The 22,028-nt window shown below is 38.8% G+C and overlaps 1 protein-coding gene across 3 annotated transcripts in view; it reads left to right on the top strand.

Moving 5' to 3' along the window:
- The window catches only part of LOC133538161 (kalirin-like), a 259,495-nt gene that overhangs the window by 214,347 nt on the left and 23,120 nt on the right, over window positions 1–22,028 (top strand). For 2 of the 3 annotated variants that reach the window (XM_061879521.1, XM_061879520.1), the window contains exons 41-53: window positions 5,915–6,115; window positions 13,232–13,305; window positions 13,373–13,522; window positions 15,286–15,381; window positions 17,313–17,431; window positions 17,494–17,560; window positions 17,619–17,722; window positions 17,797–17,866; window positions 17,931–18,017; window positions 18,759–18,851; window positions 18,911–18,961; window positions 19,028–19,105; window positions 19,352–19,531. In XM_061879521.1, coding sequence (XP_061735505.1) covers window positions 5,915–6,115; window positions 13,232–13,305; window positions 13,373–13,522; window positions 15,286–15,381; window positions 17,313–17,431; window positions 17,494–17,560; window positions 17,619–17,722; window positions 17,797–17,866; window positions 17,931–18,017; window positions 18,759–18,851; window positions 18,911–18,961; window positions 19,028–19,105; window positions 19,352–19,531 — 1,370 coding nt within the window. The remainder of the gene's footprint in view (window positions 1–5,914; window positions 6,116–13,231; window positions 13,306–13,372; window positions 13,523–15,285; window positions 15,382–17,312; window positions 17,432–17,493; window positions 17,561–17,618; window positions 17,723–17,796; window positions 17,867–17,930; window positions 18,018–18,758; window positions 18,852–18,910; window positions 18,962–19,027; window positions 19,106–19,351; window positions 19,532–22,028) is intronic. The other variant, XM_061879519.1, reaches the window with a different exon arrangement.

Below are 22,028 nucleotides of genomic sequence, written 5' to 3'. Positions count from 1 at the left end.
TCAATCATTCCTGGAGAGTAATGTGCTGTTTTTTAGAATGTGTGTGACCTCCTTTAATAAAACATATTTCTTAAGGTCATAACTGTCTCCATGGTAACAGACAAAAACACAAATATCGCCAGTGTGGATTATCATCTTTCTTTGGTGCTTCTGGGAATTATAATAATAATGTTCCTTCTCTTTTGCTTAGTGCTCTTTTAAATACTATGTACCTTATGTATCTACTTTACTCTAATATTTTTACTACAAAAGATTGTAAATGACAGGTAAAGATAGTAAAGAATTGTAAAGATACTCTTGTGTCTTTAGAAATATATAACAGTACATTTTAAACATACTATTGTATATATTGTACATATATAATTGAACATTATAAAGATAGTATTATACAAGAGTACATAGTAAATAAACTAATGTATCTTCAGTAAATACATATTACATATTAAAAATATTATTGTATCTTTAGTAAATATATAACTGTACAAAGAAACTCTTATGTTGTATCTTCAGTAAATATATAGTAGTACATAGTTAAGATACTATTGTATCTTTAGTAAATATATGTTATACTATTGTATCTTTACTATGTACTACCTTACTATTATATCGTTACTGTCATCTATAACACTGTGCACTATTATGTGTTTGCTATATACCTTATGTATTTACTTTTATATCTTTACTACATTATATTGTATATTTAATATGTACTATTATACATTTATTGTATATATTATCTGCGATGAGGTGGCGACTTGTCCAGGGTGTACGCCGCCTACCACCTGAATGAAGCTGAGATAGGCTCCAGCGACCCCGAAAGGGACAAGGGGTAGAAAATGGATTGATGGATGGATGTATATATTATGTGTTTAATTTACTATTGTATCTTTATTACATACTATTGTGTCTTTACTATGTACTATTTTATGTTTATTGTATAAATTACGTGTTTACTTTGGTATTATATCTTTACTATATACTATTATAGCTACTACATACTATTGTAACTTTACTTTGCCAGTATATCTTTACTATATAATACTATTATATCGTTATTATATTATACTGGTATTGTTTTACTTTACAATACTATTATATGTTTACTATACTAGCATAATATTTACTTTATACATTATATTTTTACTGTATGTGTATGTTTATTATAATATACTATTATATATTTACTTTACTATTATATATTTACTATGCTATGCCATTATGGTTTTACTTTACTATACAATTATATTTGTACTATACAATTAAATAATAACTTTACTATTGTATCTTTATTATACTAAACTATCATATTTTCCCAAAACTTTTGTATTTTTACTGTACTTTAATTTCTTTACTATGATTATTTTATCTTTACTATACTAGACTAATATATTTGTACTATAGTATGTATATATTTTCTATGTTATACTATTATATATTGACTATACTATTCTTCATTCAATTGCTTCATTATAAAATACTGTTATTTTTTTTTTACTATACTATTTATTTTTACTTTGATTTGTCTCAAAGTACAATGCAAAACAAACAACTCAACAATAAACGATTCAAGTGTAAAAAGAAGCCAACCACTGCTACAGGTCAAAACAAAACAGCTTACTGACCAATGAGATTACTGCAACTTCTACTACTACTATTACTACTACTACGACTATGACTACAACTTTCTTGCTTGTTCTCACTGAAGGCGGACATTTCCCTCATCCCTCCCTCATCTTCCCCTGCTTGCCTTCTTCAGCTTGTCTAAGAGTCCGTCTTTTGCACTGTCCTCCAAAATCGGAAACATGAAATTGAACAACTGGTCTTTAGCTCAGGTTCAGGGGAACTGGCCTGTACTGACAGAACATTTGTTGCCGGACTCGTGGGAGAAGTGGAGGGTAGTGTGCCTGGCTGTTATTTTCGTTGAGGCCATTGAAGATGTCTGTTTATTTGGAACTATGATACGGGGTCATCTGCTGTTTGGTTCAGCGTTTCTCAGCCGTATCGACAGTCAGAAGACGATAACAACTGTTCAAGGTACCCAGAAGCTGCCCGTCATGATTGATGGGAGGGGCAAGGCTGTGGCCACTCAATCTGTGGTGATTTCTCAACTGAAGTGCAAACTGGATAACATCTCGGAGAAGCATGCCGCTCTGCAAGGCGAAATTATGATCAATCTGAGAGCCAGAACAGACGAAGTTGATGAACCTGCTCGCCTTAACAAAACAATCCGTATCTACAATTGGGCTGCCTTTGCATTGGCCTTGGCAATGTCACGCCGTGCATTTCCCAGTGGGACCGTTGCGGCGAAAGATGTTCCTTCCCCCTTCCTTCAAAGACACGTGGGATGTCGACTTTGTTCGAACGGAGCGACTTCCAGGCTTATGGACATGCACACATCCAGGGATTACTATGCAGATTTGCACGCATGCACCCAATCAATACAGTTTGCATTGCAAGCTAGCATGTTAGCTTATGTTGAACACATCCGAGGAGGATGAAGAGGGGAAGGTGGAGGAGGAAGAACTATCGGGGAAGAAAATAAAAATAAAAATACAATAGTGGATTGTTCTCAGATAACACCTCAGGAGAGCCTGCTGACCTTTGACCCTTTCATTTCCTGTCTGAAACACACACTGACTGTACGCTGGGCCACACAGATTTGCTCCCAGCTGTGTGTGTGACTGCAGCTGATGCACCGCACTGCTGACACATGACCACACACACACCCTTACACAGCTCATGACGACACACACCACTACACAACTCATGTGGTGTTTCCTGCCCTCAAACATGACTGACAACTGATGTTTCCTAAAAACTACAAAAATTACACACAATTCTACTCGGCAGTACTTAAGGATCCACGCAATTCTACTTAAAAGTCAATCTTTGCAGTATTGTGACTCAAATAATTCTACTTAAAAGTCAACTCCATATACACAATTCTACTTAAAAGTCAAATCATGCAGTATTGTGTGATAAAGACAACTCTACTTACAGGTCAACTCAATACAAACAATTGTACTTAAATACCAAGTTATGCAGTATTGTCTGATTGAAACAATCATACTTAAAAGTCAACTCAATACAAACAATTCTACTTAAAAGTCAATTTATGCCGTATTGGGTGATACAACCAATTATACTTAAGTCAAAGTATGCAGTATTGTGTGATACAAACAATTCTGCTTAAAAGTCAACTCAATACACACAATTCTACTTAAGTCAAATCATGCAGTATTGTGTGTTACAGACAATTCTACTTAAAAGTCAACTCAATACACATAATTCTACTTAAAAAAAGGTTAAATTATGCAGTATTGTGTGATACAGACAATTCTACATAAAAAATAACTCAATACAAACAATTGTACTTAAGTCAAAGTATGCATTCTTGTGTGATACAAACAATTCTGCTTAAAAGTCAACTCAATACACACAATTCTACTTAAAGTCAAATCATGCAGTATTGTGTGATACAGACAATTCTACTTACAGGTCAACTCAATACAAACAATTGTACTTAAAAGTCAAATTAGGCAGTATTGTGTGATAAAAACAGTTCTACAAAAAAGTCAACTCAATACACATAATTCTACTTAAAAAGTCAATTATGCAGTATTGTGTGACAATTCTACCTGAAGTTCAACTCCATACGAGCAATTGTACTTAAACGTCAAATTATGCAGTACTGTCTGATAGAAGCAATTATACTTAAGTCAACTCAATACAAACAATTTTACTTAAAAGTCAAATCATTCAGTATTGTGATACAAACAATTTTGCTTAAGTCAACTCAATACACACAATTATACTTAAAAGTCAAATCATGCAGTATTGTGTGATACAAACAATTCTACTTTAAAGTCAATATTTGCAGTTTTGTGACAAATAATTCTACTTAAGTCAACTCAACACAAACAATTTGATTAAAAGACAAATAATGCTGTATTGTGTGATACAAACAATTCTACTTTAGTCAACTCAATACACACAATGATACTTAAAATTCTAATCATGCAGTACTGTGTGATATTAACAATTCTATGAAAAAGTCAATATTTGCAGTATTGTGACACAAACAATTCTACTTTAGTCAACTCAATACAAACAATTCTACTTAAAAGTCAATCTTTGCAGTATTTTGACACCAATAATTTTACTTAAAACTCAACTCATACACACAATTCTACTTAAGATAATTAATACTTTGCAGTATTGTTTGATACAGACAATTCCACTTAAAAGTCAATATTTGGAGTATTGTGAAACAAATATTTATACTTAAGTCAAATCAATACAAACAATTCTACTTAAAAGACAATCTTTGCAGTATTTTGACACAAATTATTTTACTTAAAAGTCAACTCAATACACAAAATACTACTTAAGATAATTAATACGATGCAGTATTGTTTGATACAGACAATTCTACTTAAAAGTCAACACAATAAACACAATTGTACCCAAAGTCAAATTATGCAGAATTGTGTAATACATACAATTCTACTTCAGTCAATCATTGCAATATTGTGACACAAATAAATACACAATTGTACTTAAAATTTAACTCAATACAAGCAATACTAATTAAGTCATACTATTCACTATTGTGTTATGCATACAATTATACCTAAGTCAATACAAACAATTGTTCTTAAAATTCAAAATATGCAGTATAATGTCATACAAACAATTCTATTTAAAAGTAAAATTACGCAGCATTGTGTGATACAAGGAATTCTACTTAACAGTCAATTCAATACAAACAATTCTACTTAAAAGTTAAATTGTGCAGAATACAATGATTTGCAAATCCTTTTCAACATATGTTCAATTGAAGACAAGATACTTAATGTTGAAACTGGTAAACTTTGTTATTTTTTGCAAATATTAGCTCATTTGGAATTTGACGCCTGCATCATGTTCAAAAAAAGCTGGTACAAGTGGCAAAAAAACTAAGAAAGATGAGTAATGCACATCAAATACTTTTTGGGAACATTACACAGGTGAACAGGCTAATTGGGAACAAGTGGGTGCCATGGTTGTGTATAAAAACATCTTCCATGAAATGCTCAGTCATTCACAAACAAGGATGGGGCGTGGGTCGCCACTTTGTGAACATAAAAGTTAGCTAATCGTCAAACAGTTTAAGAACAACATTTCTCAACCACCTATTGCAAGGTATTTAGGGATTTCACCATCTACAATCTGTAATATCATCAAAAGGTTCAGAGAATCTGGAGAAATCACTGCACTTAAGCGGCAATGCCCGTGAAAATCGACATCAGTGTGTAAAGGATATCACCACATGGGCTCAGGAACACTTCAGAAAACCACTGTCAGTAACTACAGTTGGTCGCTACATCTGTAAGTGCAAGTTAAAACTCTACCATGCAAAGCCAACGTCATTTATCAACAACACCCAGAAACGCTTCGCTGGGCCCGAGCTCATCTAAGATGGACTGATCCAAAGTGCTCTATGGTCTGATCAGTCTACATTTCAAATTGTTTTTTGGAAACTGTGGACGCTGTGTCCTCCGGACCAAAGAGGAAAAGAACCATCTGGACTGTTATAGGCACAAAGTTCAAAAGCCAGTATCTGTGGTGGTATCGGGGTGTAATAGTGCCCAAGGCATGGGTAACTTACACACATCTGTGAAGGCACCATTAATGCTGAAAGGTACATAGGTTTTGCACTGGAAAATCAAATGATGCATTATTACTTGATACAAATAATTGTACTTGAAAGTCAAACTACGCATTATTACTTGATAGAAATAATTGTATTTGAAAGTCAAACTATGCATTATTGTGACATAGAAAAGTCTGAGTGAATCACACACGTTGAGCAAGTCCTGAAACAGGAAGTAGAAAAAGACAAGCAACATGTCTTCTGTGTCTGTCCCAATAGAAAACTATCCCGTCGGTGGCACAGATGGAAAGAGCGAGTCGGTGACCAACCTTCAGCCGCAGCCGTCCCTCAACTCGCTGCAGTCCAACTCGCCCGGACCCAAGCGCTCTGGAAACACGCTGAGAAAATGGCTGACCAGTCCCGTTCGCCGCCTCAGCAGCTCGGCAGTGAAACCCCCCAGCAACAAGCAGAAAAAGACGGGTAAAGTTCAACTTGGATTACATGACACATGTATCTAATATGTACTACTTTTCATCTTAAGTAAGCTAATTTATGTTATTTAATATACTAATATGTATTATTTAATATTCTAATATATATTATTTCATATTCTAATATATATTATTTCATGTTCTAATATCTAATCTTCCATATATTAACATGTATTCTTTAATCATCCAATATATATGATTTATTATTCTAATATGTATTCTTTAATAATCTAATATATATTATTTAATATTCTAATATGTATTCTTTAATAATCTAAAACATATTTAATATACAAATATGCATTACTTAATAATCTAATATATATTTTGTATATACTAATATGTATTCTTTAATAATCTAATATATATTGTTTAATAAACTATTATGTATTCTTTAATAATCTAACATATATAATTTAATATACTTATATGCAATCTTTATTAATCTAATATATATTATTTAATATACTCATATGTAGTCTTTAATAACCTAATACGTATAAATAAATAAAGCGATAGAAAATGGATGGATATTATTTAATATACAAATTTATTCTGTAATATACTAATAGGTATTATTTAATCATGTAATATATATTGTTTATTCTTCCAATATGTTTTCTATAATAATCAAATATATATTATGTAATTTACTAATATGTATTATTTAAATTAATAATATGTATTATTTAGGAATGTACTATGTAATATTTAATATTGTAGCATGTATTCTTTAATAATTTAATATATATTCTTTACTAATCTAATATATATGATTTAATATTCTAACATGTATTATTTAATAATCTAATGTATATTATTTAATAATCAAATATATATTATTTAATATTCTTAAATTATATGTATTCTTTAACAATCTAATATATATTTTTTAATAATCTAATGTATATTATTTAACATTCATATATGTATTCTTTAATAATGTAATATATATTATTTGATAATTTAATATATGTGATTTATATAAAATTTGTATTATTTGATATACAAATATGTATTATTTAGTATTCTAATATGTATTCTTTAATAATATAATGTATGTATTATTTAATCTAATACGTATTGTTTAATAATCAAATGTTTTTTAAATATTTTAATATGTATTCTTTAATAATACTACGTTCATAATCTAATGTGTACTAATTTAATAATCTACTCTAATAGTATCATATGTATTCTTTGATAATCTAATAATCAATATTTAATAATCTAATAAGTATTCTTGAATAATGTAATACGTACTACTTTAATAATCTACTTTAATAATATAATGTGTTCTTTAATAATCTAATATATATTGTTTACTATTCTAATACGTGTTTTTTAATAATATAATACATATTTAATATACTAATATGTGTTCTTTAATAATATGATAGATATTTATTGTACTACTATATACTATTTAATTACTAATATGTATTATTTGATAATCCATCCATCCATCCATCATCTTCCGCTTATCCGAGGTCGGGTCGCGGGGGCAGCAGCCTAAGCAGGGAAGCCCAGACTTCCCTATCTCCAGCCACTTCGTCTAGCTCTTCCCGGGGGATCCCGAGGCGTTCCCAAGCCAGCCGGGAGACATAGTCTTTCCAACGTGTCCTGGGTCTTCCCCGTGGCCTCCTACCAGCTGGACGTGCCCTAAACACATCCCTAGGGAGGCGTTCGGGTGGCATCCTGACCAGATGCCCGAACCACCTCATCTGGCTCCTCTCGATGTGGAGGAGCAGCGGCTTTACGTTGAGCTCCTCCCGGATGGCAGAGCTTCTCACCCTATCTCTAAGGGAGAGCCCCGCCACCCGGCGGAGGAAACTCATTTCGGCCGCTTGTACCCGTGATCTTATCCTTTCGGTCATGACCCAAAGCTCATGACCATAGGTGAGGATGGGAACGTAGATCGACCGGTAAATTGAGAGCTTTGCCTTCCGGCTCAGCTCCTTCTTCACCACAACGGATCGATACAACGTCCGCATTACTGAAGACGCCGCACCGATCCGCCTGTCGATCTCACGATCCACTCTTCCCCCACTCGTGAACAAGACTCCTAGGTACTTGAACTCCTCCACTTGGGGCAGGGTCTCCTCCCCAACCCGGAGATGGCACTCCACCCTTTTCCGGGCGAGAACCATGGACTCGGACTTGGAGGTGCTGATTCTCGTTCCGGTCGCTTCACACTCGGCTGCGAACCGATCCAGTGAGAGCTGAAGATCCCGGCCAGATGAAGCCATCAGGACTACATCATCTGCAAAAAGCAGAGACCTAATCCCGTGGCCACCAAACCGGAACCCCTCAACGCCTTGACTGCGCCTAGAAATTCTGTCCATAAAAGTTATGAACAGAATCGGTGACAAAGGACAGCCTTGGCGGAGTCCAACCTTCACTGGAAACGTGTCCGACTTACTGCCAGCAATGCGGACCAAGCTCTGACACTGATCATACAGGGAGCGGACTGCCACAATAAGACATTCCGATACCCCATACTCTCTGAGCACTCCCCACAGGACTTCCCGAGGGACACGGTCGAATGCCTTCTCCAAGTCCACAAAGCACATGTAGACTGGTTGGGCAAACTCCCATGCACCCTCAAGAACCCTGCCGAGAGTATAGAGCTGGTCCACAGTTCCACGACCAGGACGAAAACCACACTGTTCCTCCTGAATCCGAGGTTCGACTATCCGGCGAAGCCTCCTCTCCAGTACACCTGAATAAACCTTACCGGGAAGGCTGAGGAGTGTGATCCCACGATAGTTGGAACACACCCTCCGGTCCCCCTTCTTAAAGAGAGGGACCACCACCCCGGTCTGCCAATCCAGAGTTACCGCCCCCGATGTCCACGCGATGCTGCAGAGTCTTGTCAACCAAGACAGCCCCACAGCATCCAGAGCCTTAAGGAACTCCGGGCGGATCTCATCCACCCCCGGAGCCTTGCCGCCGAGGAGCTTTTTAACTACCTCAGCGACCTCAGCCCCAGAAATAGGAGAGTCCACTACAGATTCCCCAGGCACCGCTTCCTCAAAGAAAGACGTGTTGGTGGGATTGAGGAGGTCTTCGAAGTATTTCCTCCACCGATCCACAACATCCGCAGTCGAAGTCCGCAGAACACCATCCGCACCATACACGGTGTTGATAGTGCACTGCTTCCCCTTCCTGAGGCGCCGTATGGTGGTCCAGAATCGCTTCGAAGCCGTCCGGAAGTCGTTTTCCATGGCTTCCCCGAACTCTTCCCATGTCCGAGTTTTTGCCTCCGCGACCGCTAAAGCTGCACACCGCTTGGCCCGTCGGTACCCGTCCACTGCCTCCGGAGTCCTATGAGCCAAAAGAACCCGATAGGACTCCTTCTTCAGCTTGACGGCATCCCTCACTGCTGGTGTCCACCAACGGGTTCTGGGATTACCGCCACGACAGGCACCAACAACCTTGCGGCCACAGCTCCAATCAGCCGCCTCGACAATAGAGGTTCGGAACATGGTCCACTCGGACTCAATGTCCCGCACCTCCCTCGTGACATGTTCAAAGTTCTCCCGGAGGTGGGAATTGAAACTCTCTCTGACAGGAGACTCTGCCAGACGTTCCCAGCAGACCCTCACAATGCGCTTGGGCCTGCCAGGTCTGTCCGGCATCCTCCCCCACCATCGCAGCCAACTCACCACCAGGTGGTGATCAGTAGAAAGCTCCGCCCCTCTCTTCACCCGAGTGTCCAAAACATAAGGCCGCAAATCCGATGACACAACTACAAAGTCGATCATGGAACTGCGGCCTAGGGTGTCCTGGTGCCAAGTGCACATATGGACACCCTTATGTTTGAACATGGTGTTTGTTATCGACAAACTGTGACGAGCACAAAAGTCCAATAACAAAACACCACTCGGGTTTAGATCCGGGCGACCATTCTTCCCAATCACGCCTCTCCAGGTTTCACTGTCGTTGCCAACATGAGCGTTGAAGTCTCCCAGTAGGACAAGGGAATCACCCGGAGGAGCACTTTCCAGTACTCCCTCGAGTGTACCCAAAAAGGGTGGGTATTCTGAACTGCTGTTTGGTGCGTAAGCACAAACAACAGTCAGGACCCGTCCCCCCACCCGAAGGCGAAGGGAAGCTACCCTCTCGTCCACTGGGTTGAACTCAAACGTACAGGCTTTGAGCCGGGGGGCAACCAGAATTGCCACCCCAGCCCGTCGCCTCTCACTGCCGGCAACGCCAGAGTGGAAGAGGGTCCAGTCCCTCTCGAGAGAACTGGTTCCAGAGCCCTTGCTGTGCGTCGAGGTGAGTCCGACTATATCCAGCCGGAACTTCTCTACCTCGCGCACTAGCTCAGGCTCCTTCCCCCCCAGTGAGGTGACGTTCCACGTCCCAAGAGCTAGCTTCTGTAGCCGAGGATCGGACCGCCAAGTGCCCTGCCTTCGGCTGCCGCCCAGCTCACAATGCACCCGACCTCTATGGCCCCTCCTATGAGTGGTGAGCCCATTGGAGGGATGACCCACGTTGCCTCTTCGGGCTGTGCCCGGCCGGGCCCCATGGGAACAGGCCCGACCACCAGGCGCTCGCCATCGTGCCCCAACTCCGGGCCTGGCTCCAGAGCGGGGCCCCGGCGACCCACGTCCGGGCGAGGGAAATCTGGGTTCATTTCGTTGTAATTCCATAGAAGTCTTTGAAGACTTCTATTTGATAATACTGTGTTACAAATTCAATATATACTACTTTAATAATTTACTATAATAATATAATATGATATTTTTAATAATCTAATATATATTATTTAAAATTCTAATAAGTATTAATCAACAATGTACTTTAATAATTTGCTTTAATAATAAATGTATTCCTTAATAATCTAATTCATATTATTTTTAATATTCTAGTACTATTTAAAAATCTAATATGTACTACTTTTTATAATCTACTTTAATACTAATTTGTATTTTTAATAATACTATGTTACTAGTATTCTTAAAAATATGTAGTACTTTAATAATGTAATATGTAGTCTTTAATTACTATTTAACATTTTAATAAGTATTCTAATAATACTTTAATAGTCTAATATGTATTACTTTAATCATCCACTTTTATAGTACAATACATATTCTTTAATATTCTAATATGCACTCTTTAACAAACTAATATGTACTACTTTCCATCCATTTTTCTTCCGCTTGTCCCTAATATGTACAACTTTAATATTCTAATAAGTATTATGTTATCTGATATGTATTATTTAACAAACTATATGTACTATTATAATATTTTAATATGTACTACTTTAATAATCTAAAATGTATTCTTAAATAATCTAAAATGTACTCTTTCAAAATATTATATTTACTCCTTTAGTATTGCTACACTACACACTGTACAGTGTTCAGAATCAGAAGTACTTTATTATTAATCCCAGAGGGGAAATTAAGAACATATACATTATACACCATAAAATATTCCAATATGGTATTTAAAGGCCTACTGAAATGAGATGTTCTTATTTAAACGGTGATAGCAGGTCCATTCTATGTGTCATACTTGATCATTTCGCGATATTGCAATATTTTTGCTGAAAGGATTTAGTAGAGAACATCGACGATAAAGTTCGCAACTTTTGGTCGCTAATAAAAAAGCCTTGCCTTTACCGGAAGTAGCAGACTATGTGCCCGTGACGTCACCAGTGTGTGGGCTCCTCATATCCTCACATTGTTTATAATGTGAGCCTCCAGCAGCAAGAGCTATTCGGAACGACAAAGCGACAATTTCCCCATTAATTTGAGCGAGGATGAAAGATTCGTGGATGAGGAAAGTTAGGGTGAAGCACAAAAAAAAAAAGTGACGCCTCCAGGCGGCGGCAGTGGGACCGTTTCAGATGTAATTATACACATTTACTAGGGTAATTCTGGTAGATCCCTTATCTGCTTATTGTTTTAATAGTGTTTTAGTGAGATTGTAAAGTCATACCTGAAAGTAGGATGGCTGCGGTGAACGCCAGTGTCTCTCAGAGAAGCCAATGGAGGAGCCAAGATCACAGCTGCGCTTTTGAGCTGCAGGAGGAAGTAGCGTAATCCACTGAAGTCTCCGCTACGAGCCGACTTAATATCACAATTGTCCCATCCAAAAACTTGCTGGTTGACGTAGAGAAACATGTTCGCTTGACCGCTCTGTGTTAAAGCTTCACAACAAACAAAGAAACACAGGCTGTGTTTCGGTGCTAAAGGCAGCTGCAATCCACCGCTTTCCACCAACAGCATTATTCTTTCTAGTCTCCATTATTAATTGAACAAATTGCAAAAGATTCAGCAACACAGATGTCCAAATTACTGTGTAATTATGCGATGAAAAGAAACGACTTTTAGCCGTGTGTGGTGCTGGGCTAATATGTCCCCTCCAACCCGAGACGTCACAAACACGCATCATCATTCCGTAACGTTTTCAACAAGAAACTCCCCAGGAAATTTAAAATTGTAATTTAGTAAACTAAACCGGCCGTTTTGGCATGTGTTGCAATGTTAATATTTCATCATTGATATATAAACTATCAGACTGCGTGGTAGGCAGTAGTGGGTTTCAGTAGGCCTTTAAATACTACAGTGGTACTCGAGGTGTTGTATGATTCTGTTTCCAGTAGAAATATTGCCCTTTTTTGCTTATCATACCATCAAATAATGTTTGTAATCATTGATTATAAATAATAAATAGGTTGGCCGCAAAATAAATTGCATGAAGAATCCCATTGGTGATTCAGTCTCAGTTTTTTTTATTGCAAATTAATCCACTACGGGCCCAAAGAAAGTTGCGAGTGGCAGCACTAGGGATGGGTACTGAATTTGGTGCTTCTTTGGCACCGACCCAATCCCGTCACCGATTCAGATAAAATCCATCGGTGCCATATTAAGTAATCTGGGTTGTTGGTGCTGCTTCAGCCGGCTCTTTGCACTCAAGCAGCACTGAGAGCGGACAAACTCGCCCTTGGTTGGCAAAGTTGCAATTTTCAATGCCAACAAAGAAAATGACTCAAAAAAACGCTCCACGCTAAGTAAAGCTCCACTTTTCCAAAAATGCGCTAGTCTGATGCTAATGTACATTGGTATTTGTTGATTGATAGGTCCAGTGTCGGGACGAGAGGACAACAGGAGGGGACAACCCGGTCTTAACCCATATGATGACATCATTGACGAGGTAGCCAATCAATCTTCTTCTTCCTTGTCCTTCTTCTGCTCACTTTGTCCACTTATCCTTTCCTCAGCGGGCCGTCATCAGCAATGATGGCAGCGTCCTCTCCAAGACGCCATCTGGCATGCAGAGCGGCGGAGAGGAGGAGCAAGATGAGGAGGCCCATACCCCCCTGCCCCCTCCTATGGAAATCATCAAGGACCCCTCAGCGCAGGACGACAAGGTGATTGACAGTGTGTACTTGTACAAATGTACACTTTGTACAAATAGTATTAGTGTGTACACGTATAAATGTACACTTTGTACATGTAGTATTAGTGTGTACAGGTATAAATGTACACTTTGTACATGTAGTATTAGTGTGTACATGTATAAATGTACACTTTGTGCAAGTAGTATTAGTGTGTACACGTATAAATGTACACTTTGTACATGTAGTATTAGTGTGTACAGGTATAAAGGTACACTTTGTACATGTAGTATTAGTGTGTACACGTATAAATGTACACTTTGTACAAATAGTATTAGTGTGTACATGTATAAACGTACATGCATGTATTGTTATTATTCTTTGTTTTTACGCTTTGTCCAAGTATTGTTAATATTATTGTACAAATGTACACTTTGTACAAGTATTGTTAGTATTCTTGGATAAATGTACACTCTGTACAAGTATTGTTAGTATAATTGTATAAATATACACTTTATAAAAGTATTGTTAGTATTCTTGTATAAATGTATACTTTATACAAATATTGTTAGTATTCTTGTAAAGATGTACAATGTGTACAAGTATTGTTAGTATTCTTGTATAGTTGTACACTTTGTACAAGGATTGTTGGTATTCTTGTATAAATGTACACCAAATTCAAGTATTGTTAGTATTCCTGTATAAATATGCACTTTGTACAATTATTGTTTGTATTCTTGTATAAATATAAAATTTATAAAAGTAAAAGTTAGTATTATTGTATAAATGTACACTTTGTACAAGTAGTATTAGTGTGTACATGTATAATTGTACACTTTGAGCAAGGATTGTGAGTATTCTTGTATAAATGTACACTGAATTCAAGTATTGTTAGTATTCCTGTATGAATATACACTTTGTACACATAAATTGTTAGTATGTTTGTATAAATATACACATCAAACAAGTATTGTTAGTATTCCTTTATAAATATACACTTTGTACAAATATTGTTAGTATTCTTTTATAAATATACACTTCATACAAATATTCTTAGTATTCCTGTATAAACGTACACTTTGTTTAAGTATTATTAGTATTTTTGTATAAATGTACACCTTATACAAGTAGTATTAGTGTGTACATGTATAATTGTACTCTTTGTACAAGTATTGTTAGTATTCCTGTATAAATATACACTTTGTACAAATATTGTTAGTATTCCTGTATAAATGTACACTTTATATAAGTATTGTTAGTATCCTTGTATAAATGTACACTTTATACAAGTAGTAATAATATGTACATGTATAATTGTGCACTTTATATAAGTTTTGTTAGTATTCCTGTATACTTTATACACCCCCGGCACAAAAGTACTGTGCTGTGTCATGAACTGTCTAGCGGGTAAGGGGGGGTCTCGCTCAGGGCGCCGTTAAACCACAACCACTGCTGCACAAACACCACCTTCGTAAGAGCATATGTGATTGGATGGTTGGTCAATAGCTGAACGAGTGTAATATCTCTTCTTTGATGGATGACTTCTTATTTGCCGGTCCTACATGTTGTCAAGGTGTGTCCCTCAGCGTTCACACAACGTTGTGGAGCGTCGTCACACTTGCTGATTTATGGGACACCACCACGTGGACTTAGGGGGGGGTTTTATGGACGCTAGTGCTCACAGATCATGGTTCTCTTTACTGTCCAGTTTCCTTTTTCCTTTCCTGCCTTTCCTCCCCGCCATGCTTCCTAACACGCTGTTGTTGTTTCCTTCTTCTCCCCGCCCGCCTCCTCAGTCCTCGTCCTTGCTAACGTCTCTACAGGCGTCCTCTGAGGGGCCCTGCGCCGCCGAGCTGGTTAGCGCCATAGAAAAACTGGTTAAAACCAAGATGGTGAGTGTGTGAGTGTGTGAGTGTGTGAGTGTGTGAGTGTGTGAGTGTGTGAGTGTGTGAGTGTGTGTGTGAGTGTGTGTGTGTGTGTGTGTGTGTGTGTGTGTGCGTGTGTGTGTGCGTGCGTGCGTGCGTGCTTGCGCCCGCAGCGCAAAGCCGCTTCTAAGATGCTAATCTTCATCACTGCAGTGGAAAATAGACTAAGTTTTTGTCCAAGTACCGTTATCACTGGAGGACTCAAGGAATAGGGATGGCCAAGCATGCTAACGTACACACCGAGTAGGACGACACAAGCTAACCGCTAAACTGCTAAAACTGAAGGTGATCAATCCAGATGTCGATACTATCGATACTTAGTGTAGCATCCGTGTATAAACGATACCAAAATTGATTAGGTCATTATTTTTATCTTTCTTTTTCTTACAAAATCTTTTTTTCTGTTGTTTATTGTCCACTAGTCAATCTATTTTCTTAAATTGTATGTAGCATTCATTACCACACATTTGATTTGATTTGCAACAATATAATAACAATATAATATATATTTTGTTTATTATAACTATATGCTGTTTCCGGGAGATGATACCAGTACTCGAAGATACAATTTGAATAATTGTAGGGGTTAATAGATATTATAAATTAAAAAAAATAACATCTAATTTTTATTGGAATATTTAAAAATTAGCTGATTAATAAGTTAAAAAATTAAAGTACCAATGATTGTCACACACACAAAGTAGGTGTGGCGAAATTATTCTCTACATTTGACCCATCAACCTTGTTCATCCCCGGGGAGGTGAGGTGAGGGGAGCGGTGGGCCGCACACGGGAATTATTTTTGGTGATCCAACCCCCAATCCCATACCTTGATGCTGAGTGCCAAGCAGGGAGGTAATGGGTCCCATTTGTATAGTTTTTGGTGTGACCCAGGGTTTGAACTCACATCCTACCAATCTCAGGGCGGACACTCTAACCACTAGGCAACTGAAAGGGTATTGTGATAACTTCAGTCTCGTTGTTATATATTTTTTTATTACCATCATCGTATTGAGTACAAGTGTGACATTAAATTTCAACTAGATTTGCAAGTCCAAAACACTAGGTAGCAGTAGTGTATAGTTAATGGATTGTTTTGTGCTGCGACCTAAAAGTGTTAATACTGTAAGTGTTACACTTGTTGCGCACCAGCTGTTTGGTTGTAACGTGCATCTTAGTTGTAGTTTTTATTAAGAAATTTGGAGGTGATGAAATAGCCATGTCAAATCGCTAATGCTAATCAGTGGCATGTCAATAGCGAAACCAATGTATATTAGCATCAAGCTAGCGCATTTTTGGAAAAGATAAGTCCTGCTTTACTTAGGTTGGAGCAGTTTTTTTTGTTTGTTTTTTGAGTCAAATGCTTTTTTGGCTTTGAAAATTACATTACCAAGAGTCCGCTGTCAGTTCTGTGGGAGTGATCGCCGAAATCCGAAGTGGCACCAATGGAATTTTACAAGAATTGGTGCCTGGTAGGACTTTCGGGATTCCAAAAAAGTACCTAGCAGAGATATTTATAAAACAATCTTGGCTTATTCCAAACTTGGAATTTGAGACATAAGCGACGTATTTTGCCGTAGTTATGTCATAGAATTTAGCCTTATATGGCAGAGGTTTACCCGAAGAGCTTTGCACAAGCCATTTTTATCCAAAAAAAGCTCCTTTTTCTCTAACCTGTGGTTGCGGGGCAGACGGGCTCGTACGTGCACATGCATCCTCCGCTCGTGCCATTTCTAATACAAAGTCCAGTACGAATTTAAACCCCAGAATCCATCAACGATACCAAACGTGAAAACCACATAGGTCCAGACTGGGAATGAAAGGGGTCTTCCTCAGGCCACTGAAAGCCAGACTGACCAAACATAAAGGTCCTAAAGTTCCCTCGTCTCTCCCCGACAGACTTTAGAACCAGGAGCCTACCCGGGGTTTGCCCAGCTGTCGCCGCCAGAACAAAGCACTCCGGTCCAGCCCCGGAACCCTGAGCTGGAGCAAAGAGCCAAAGCCATGAGGGGGCGCATGTGAGTCCACCAGCCAAACAGCACCTTGACTTGTTGTGACGTTTCCTCCCGCTTGCACTCAGGTTCGTGGTCAACGAGCTGATCCAGACAGAAAAGGACTACGTCAAAGACCTTGGCATCGTGGTCGAGGTGGGTCCGGGAAACGATCCCCTGGAGTCGCATGTAGCGTGACGTCTTGTCCTTGCAGGGTTTCATGAAGAACATTGAGGAGAAAGGCGTCCCGGACGTCATGAAGGGAAAGGAGAAGATTGTCTTCGGGAACATCCATCAGATCTACGATTGGCACAGAGAGTACGTCCCTCGCAGTTTTCTCCTTTTGTGCGCGCCTTCGACCAGCCAATCACAGTGTTGCTCTTTTTTGCCAGCTTCTTTGTGGGAGAGCTGGAGAAATGCCTAGATGACCACGAGCTCCTGGCCAAACTGTTCATCAAACACGTGAGAGATGACCACTAGACCGCCGTCCGTTACGTCCGCTTACCTTCTTCTCTTTGTTGGCCAGGAGAGAAGACTGCACATGTACGTCATCTACTGTCAGAATAAACCCAGGTCGGAGTTCATCGTTGCAGAGTATGACACCTATTTTGACGTAAGTCATCTCTTTCTTATCCTCAAGACGACTTTTCGAGGGGTGGAGGTTCCTCAGGAAATTGTTTTAAGTCCATTCCATTTCTATGGACGACTTAGCAAGAACATCCAGTCGAACTTAGTCTGATTCTTCAGGTCTTTTGGTTTGAAGGAAGCTTGAGAACGCCTCTGTCCGATCGTGTTTGGCTTTTTAGGCAAAGAAACAAGTGTTCACACCAGCAAGCAAGCAAATTACAGACATGGACTACGTTTGCACTGCAGGCCAAAGTGGCCCTTATTGGGATATTTCTTCCAGCTGACTGTTTACATTGCAAGTACAGTGTGTTCTTTATCAGACTCCAGTGTAGACGTGCACAGGCCCCAATTTGACCTCAATGTCACTTGCGCATTTTGATTTGAAAACAAAGGAAGTTGACCGAATTCCGTAAATTAACAAGGAAGTTGCTACTACTACTACAAAATAAAATAAAAGTTGCCATACCTTAAAAATGAGTGTTTTAACGTGAAAATAAATTAAAGTAATACATGTATATATGTACACATATTAATAGATAAATACATTTTTGTATTTATTTAGTAAATAAATAATATATCTATCTATACATATATGACATGTATATCCATCCATTTATACATATATAAATTAATAAAAAATAAAAAAAATGGGGCGAAGTCGGACTAATTTAGTGCATGGAAACGTATGTTGAAAAACGATACACAACACAAGTGTGATTTCCTGCAGGGAGTCCAGCAGGATATCCAGTCCAGGTTTACCATCAGCGACTTCCTCATCAAGCCCATCCAAAGAATCACCAAATACCAACTGCTCCTGAAGGTATGTTCCATGTTCAGAAAGTCAGGTGTCGACGTTCAACGCCAACCTTTGTGCGACAGGATTTCTTGAGGTACAGCTCCAAGGCGGGAATGGACTGTAAACCAATTGAGGTAGATGACACGGACACTTTGTTTAGAGTGTAACATGAACTAAGACCTTGCCTGTCCTTCCAACAGAAAGCAGTGGATTTGATGTCCCAGGTCCCTAAACTGTGTAACGACATGATGAATTTAGGTCGGCTGCAAGGCTACGAGGTGCGTTTGTTTTCTACTTTTTTTATTTCTATTCTATTTTATGATTGGGACTACAAGCTGTGACCTCACGCAGCAGGAGAGAATGTTGATATGCCTCTGTAGGCGCTGCTGCTTTGGTTAGCAACTCTATTTGACTACGCTTACCTGTCGACAGCTAACTTGGTGTCGTGCACCTCTAAAATGATTTAGGAGAAGTACTGTGGGACACGGTTGGTGTTGACCAAGGTTTTTTTTTGTGCACCGCAGGGCAAACTGACAAGTCAGGGCAAGCTGCTACAGCAGGAAACCTTCTTTGTGACGGAGCAGGACGTCTTGTCGCGCTCCAAAGAACGCAGAGTTTTCCTCTTTGAGCAGATCGTCATCTTCAGCGAGCTGCTCAGGAAAGGCTCGTCCACGCCCGGATACCAGTTCAAGAAGAGCATCAAGGTAGAAAAGGATCTACCAAGTTATGTGACTGCTTAGAGACAAGCATTCACTCACTAATGCTACGATACACATATATACACATACAATCGTGGTCATAAGTTTACATACACTTGTATAAAACATAATGTCATGGCTTTCTTGAGTTTCCAATCATTTCTACAACTCTTATTTTTCTGTGATAGAAAGATTGGAGCACATACTTGTTTGTCACAGAAAAAAATCCAGAAGTTTGGTTGTTTTATGAACTTATAATGGGCCTACTGAAAATGTGACCAAATCTGCATGGTCAAAAGTATACAAACCCTGTTTCCATTTGAGTTGTGGAATTGTGTTAGATGTAAATATAAACAGAACGCAATGATTTGTAAATCCTTTTAAACCCATATTCAATTGAATAAACTGCAAAGACAAGATTTTTGATGTTCAAACTCATAAACTTTTTTTTTTTTGCTAATAATAATTAACATAGAATTTCATGGCTGCAACACATGCCAAAGTAGTTGGGAAAGGGCATGTTCACCACTGTGTTACATCACCTTTTCTTTTAACAACATTCAATAAACGTTTGGGAACTGAGGAAACTAATTGTTGAAGCTTTGAAAGTGGAATTCTTTCCCATTCTTGTTTTATGTAGGGCTTCAGTCGTTCAACAGTCCAGGGTCTCTGCAGTCGTATTTTACGCTTCATAATGCACCACACATTTTCGATGGGAGACAGGTCTGGACTGCAGGTGGGCCAGGAAAGTACCCACACTCTTTTTTACGAAGCCACGCTGTTTTAACAAGTGGCTTGGCATTGTCTTGCTGAAATAAGCAGGAGCATCCATGATAATGTTGCTTGGATGGCAACATATGCTGCTCCAAAACCTGTATGTAATTATTAGCATTAATGGTGCCTTCACAGATGTGTAGGTTAATCATGCCTTGGCCGCTAATACACCCCCATACCATCACATATACTGGCTTTTGAATTTTGCGCCTAGTACAATCCGGATGGTTCTTTTCCTTTTTGTTCCAGAGGACACGATGTCCACAGTTTCCAAAAACAATTTGAAATGTGGACTCGTCAGACCACAGAACACTTTTCCACTTTGCATCAGTCCATCTCGGACCCAGAGAAGCCGGCGGTTGTTGATAAATGGCTTTCGCTTTGCATAGAGCTTTAACTTGCACTTACAGATATAGCGACAAACTGTATTTAGTGACAGTGGTTTTCTGAAGTGTTCCTGAGCCCATGTGGTGATATCCTTTCGAGATTGAGGTCGGTTTTTGATACAGTGCCGTCTGAGGGATCGAAGATCACGGTCATTCAATGTTGGTTTCCGGCCATGCCGCTTACGTGGAGTGATTTCATCAGATTCTCTGAACTTTTTGATGATATTATGGACCGTAGATGTTGAAATCCCTAAATTTCTTGCAACTGCACTTTGAGAAATGTTGTTCTTAAAGGCCTACTGAAACCCACTACTACCGACCACACAGTCTTATAGTTTATATATCAATGATGAAATCTTGCCAATACGGCCGGTTTAGTTTACTAAATTACAATTTCAAATTTCGCGCGGAGTTTCTTGTTTATAACGTCGCGGAATGATGACGTGTGCGCGCGACGTCTCGGGTTGTAGAGGACATTTTAGCCCAGCACCACTTACGGCTAAAAGTCGTCTCTTTTCATCGCATAATTACACAGTATTTTGGACTTCTGTGTTGCTGAATCTTTAGCAATTTGTTCAATTAATAATGGAGACTATAAAGAAGAATGCTGTTGGTGGAAAGCCGTGGATTGCAGCTGCCTTTAGCAACCGAAACACAGCCGGTGTTTCTTTGTTTGTTCTGAAGCTTTAGAAAGCATGTTTCTCTACCTCATTTCAACCAGCAGGTTTTCGGATGAGAAAATTGTGATATTAAGTTGGCTATTATCGGAGACTTGTGCGGAGTTAGCGTCCTCCTGCAGCAGCTGTCAAAAAGGCAGCTGTGATCTTGGCTCCTCCAATAGCTTCTCTCAGAGACACTGGCAGTCATCACAGCCCTCCGACTTTCAGGTTTGACTTTATACTCGCACTAAAACACTATTACACAATAAGCAGATAAGGGATTTTCCAGAATTATCCTAGTAAATGTGTCTAATAACATCTGAATCGGTCCCACTGCACTTGCCTTTTTTTTCTTTCTAGTGCTTCACTCTAACTTTCCTCATCCACAAATCTTTCATCCTCGCTCAAATTAATGGGGAAATCGTGGCTTTCTTGGTCCAAATCGATCTTGCTGCTGGTGGCACGCGCACATCGTCTGCTACTTCCGGTACAGGCAAGGCTTTTTTATTAGCGACCAAAAGTTGCGAACTTTATTATAGATGTTCTCTACTAAATCCTTTCAGCAAAAATATGGCAATATCGTAAAATGATCAAGTATGACACATAGAATGGACCTGCTATCCCCGTTTAAATAAGAAAATCTAATTTTAGTAGGCCTTTAAACTGTTTGACTATTTTTTCACG

This window comes from Nerophis ophidion, linkage group LG19 (assembly GCF_033978795.1).
Source record: "Nerophis ophidion isolate RoL-2023_Sa linkage group LG19, RoL_Noph_v1.0, whole genome shotgun sequence".
Classification (NCBI taxonomy): Eukaryota; Metazoa; Chordata; class Actinopteri; order Syngnathiformes; family Syngnathidae; genus Nerophis; species Nerophis ophidion.
This window is presented reverse-complemented; position numbering and strand designations above follow the sequence as displayed.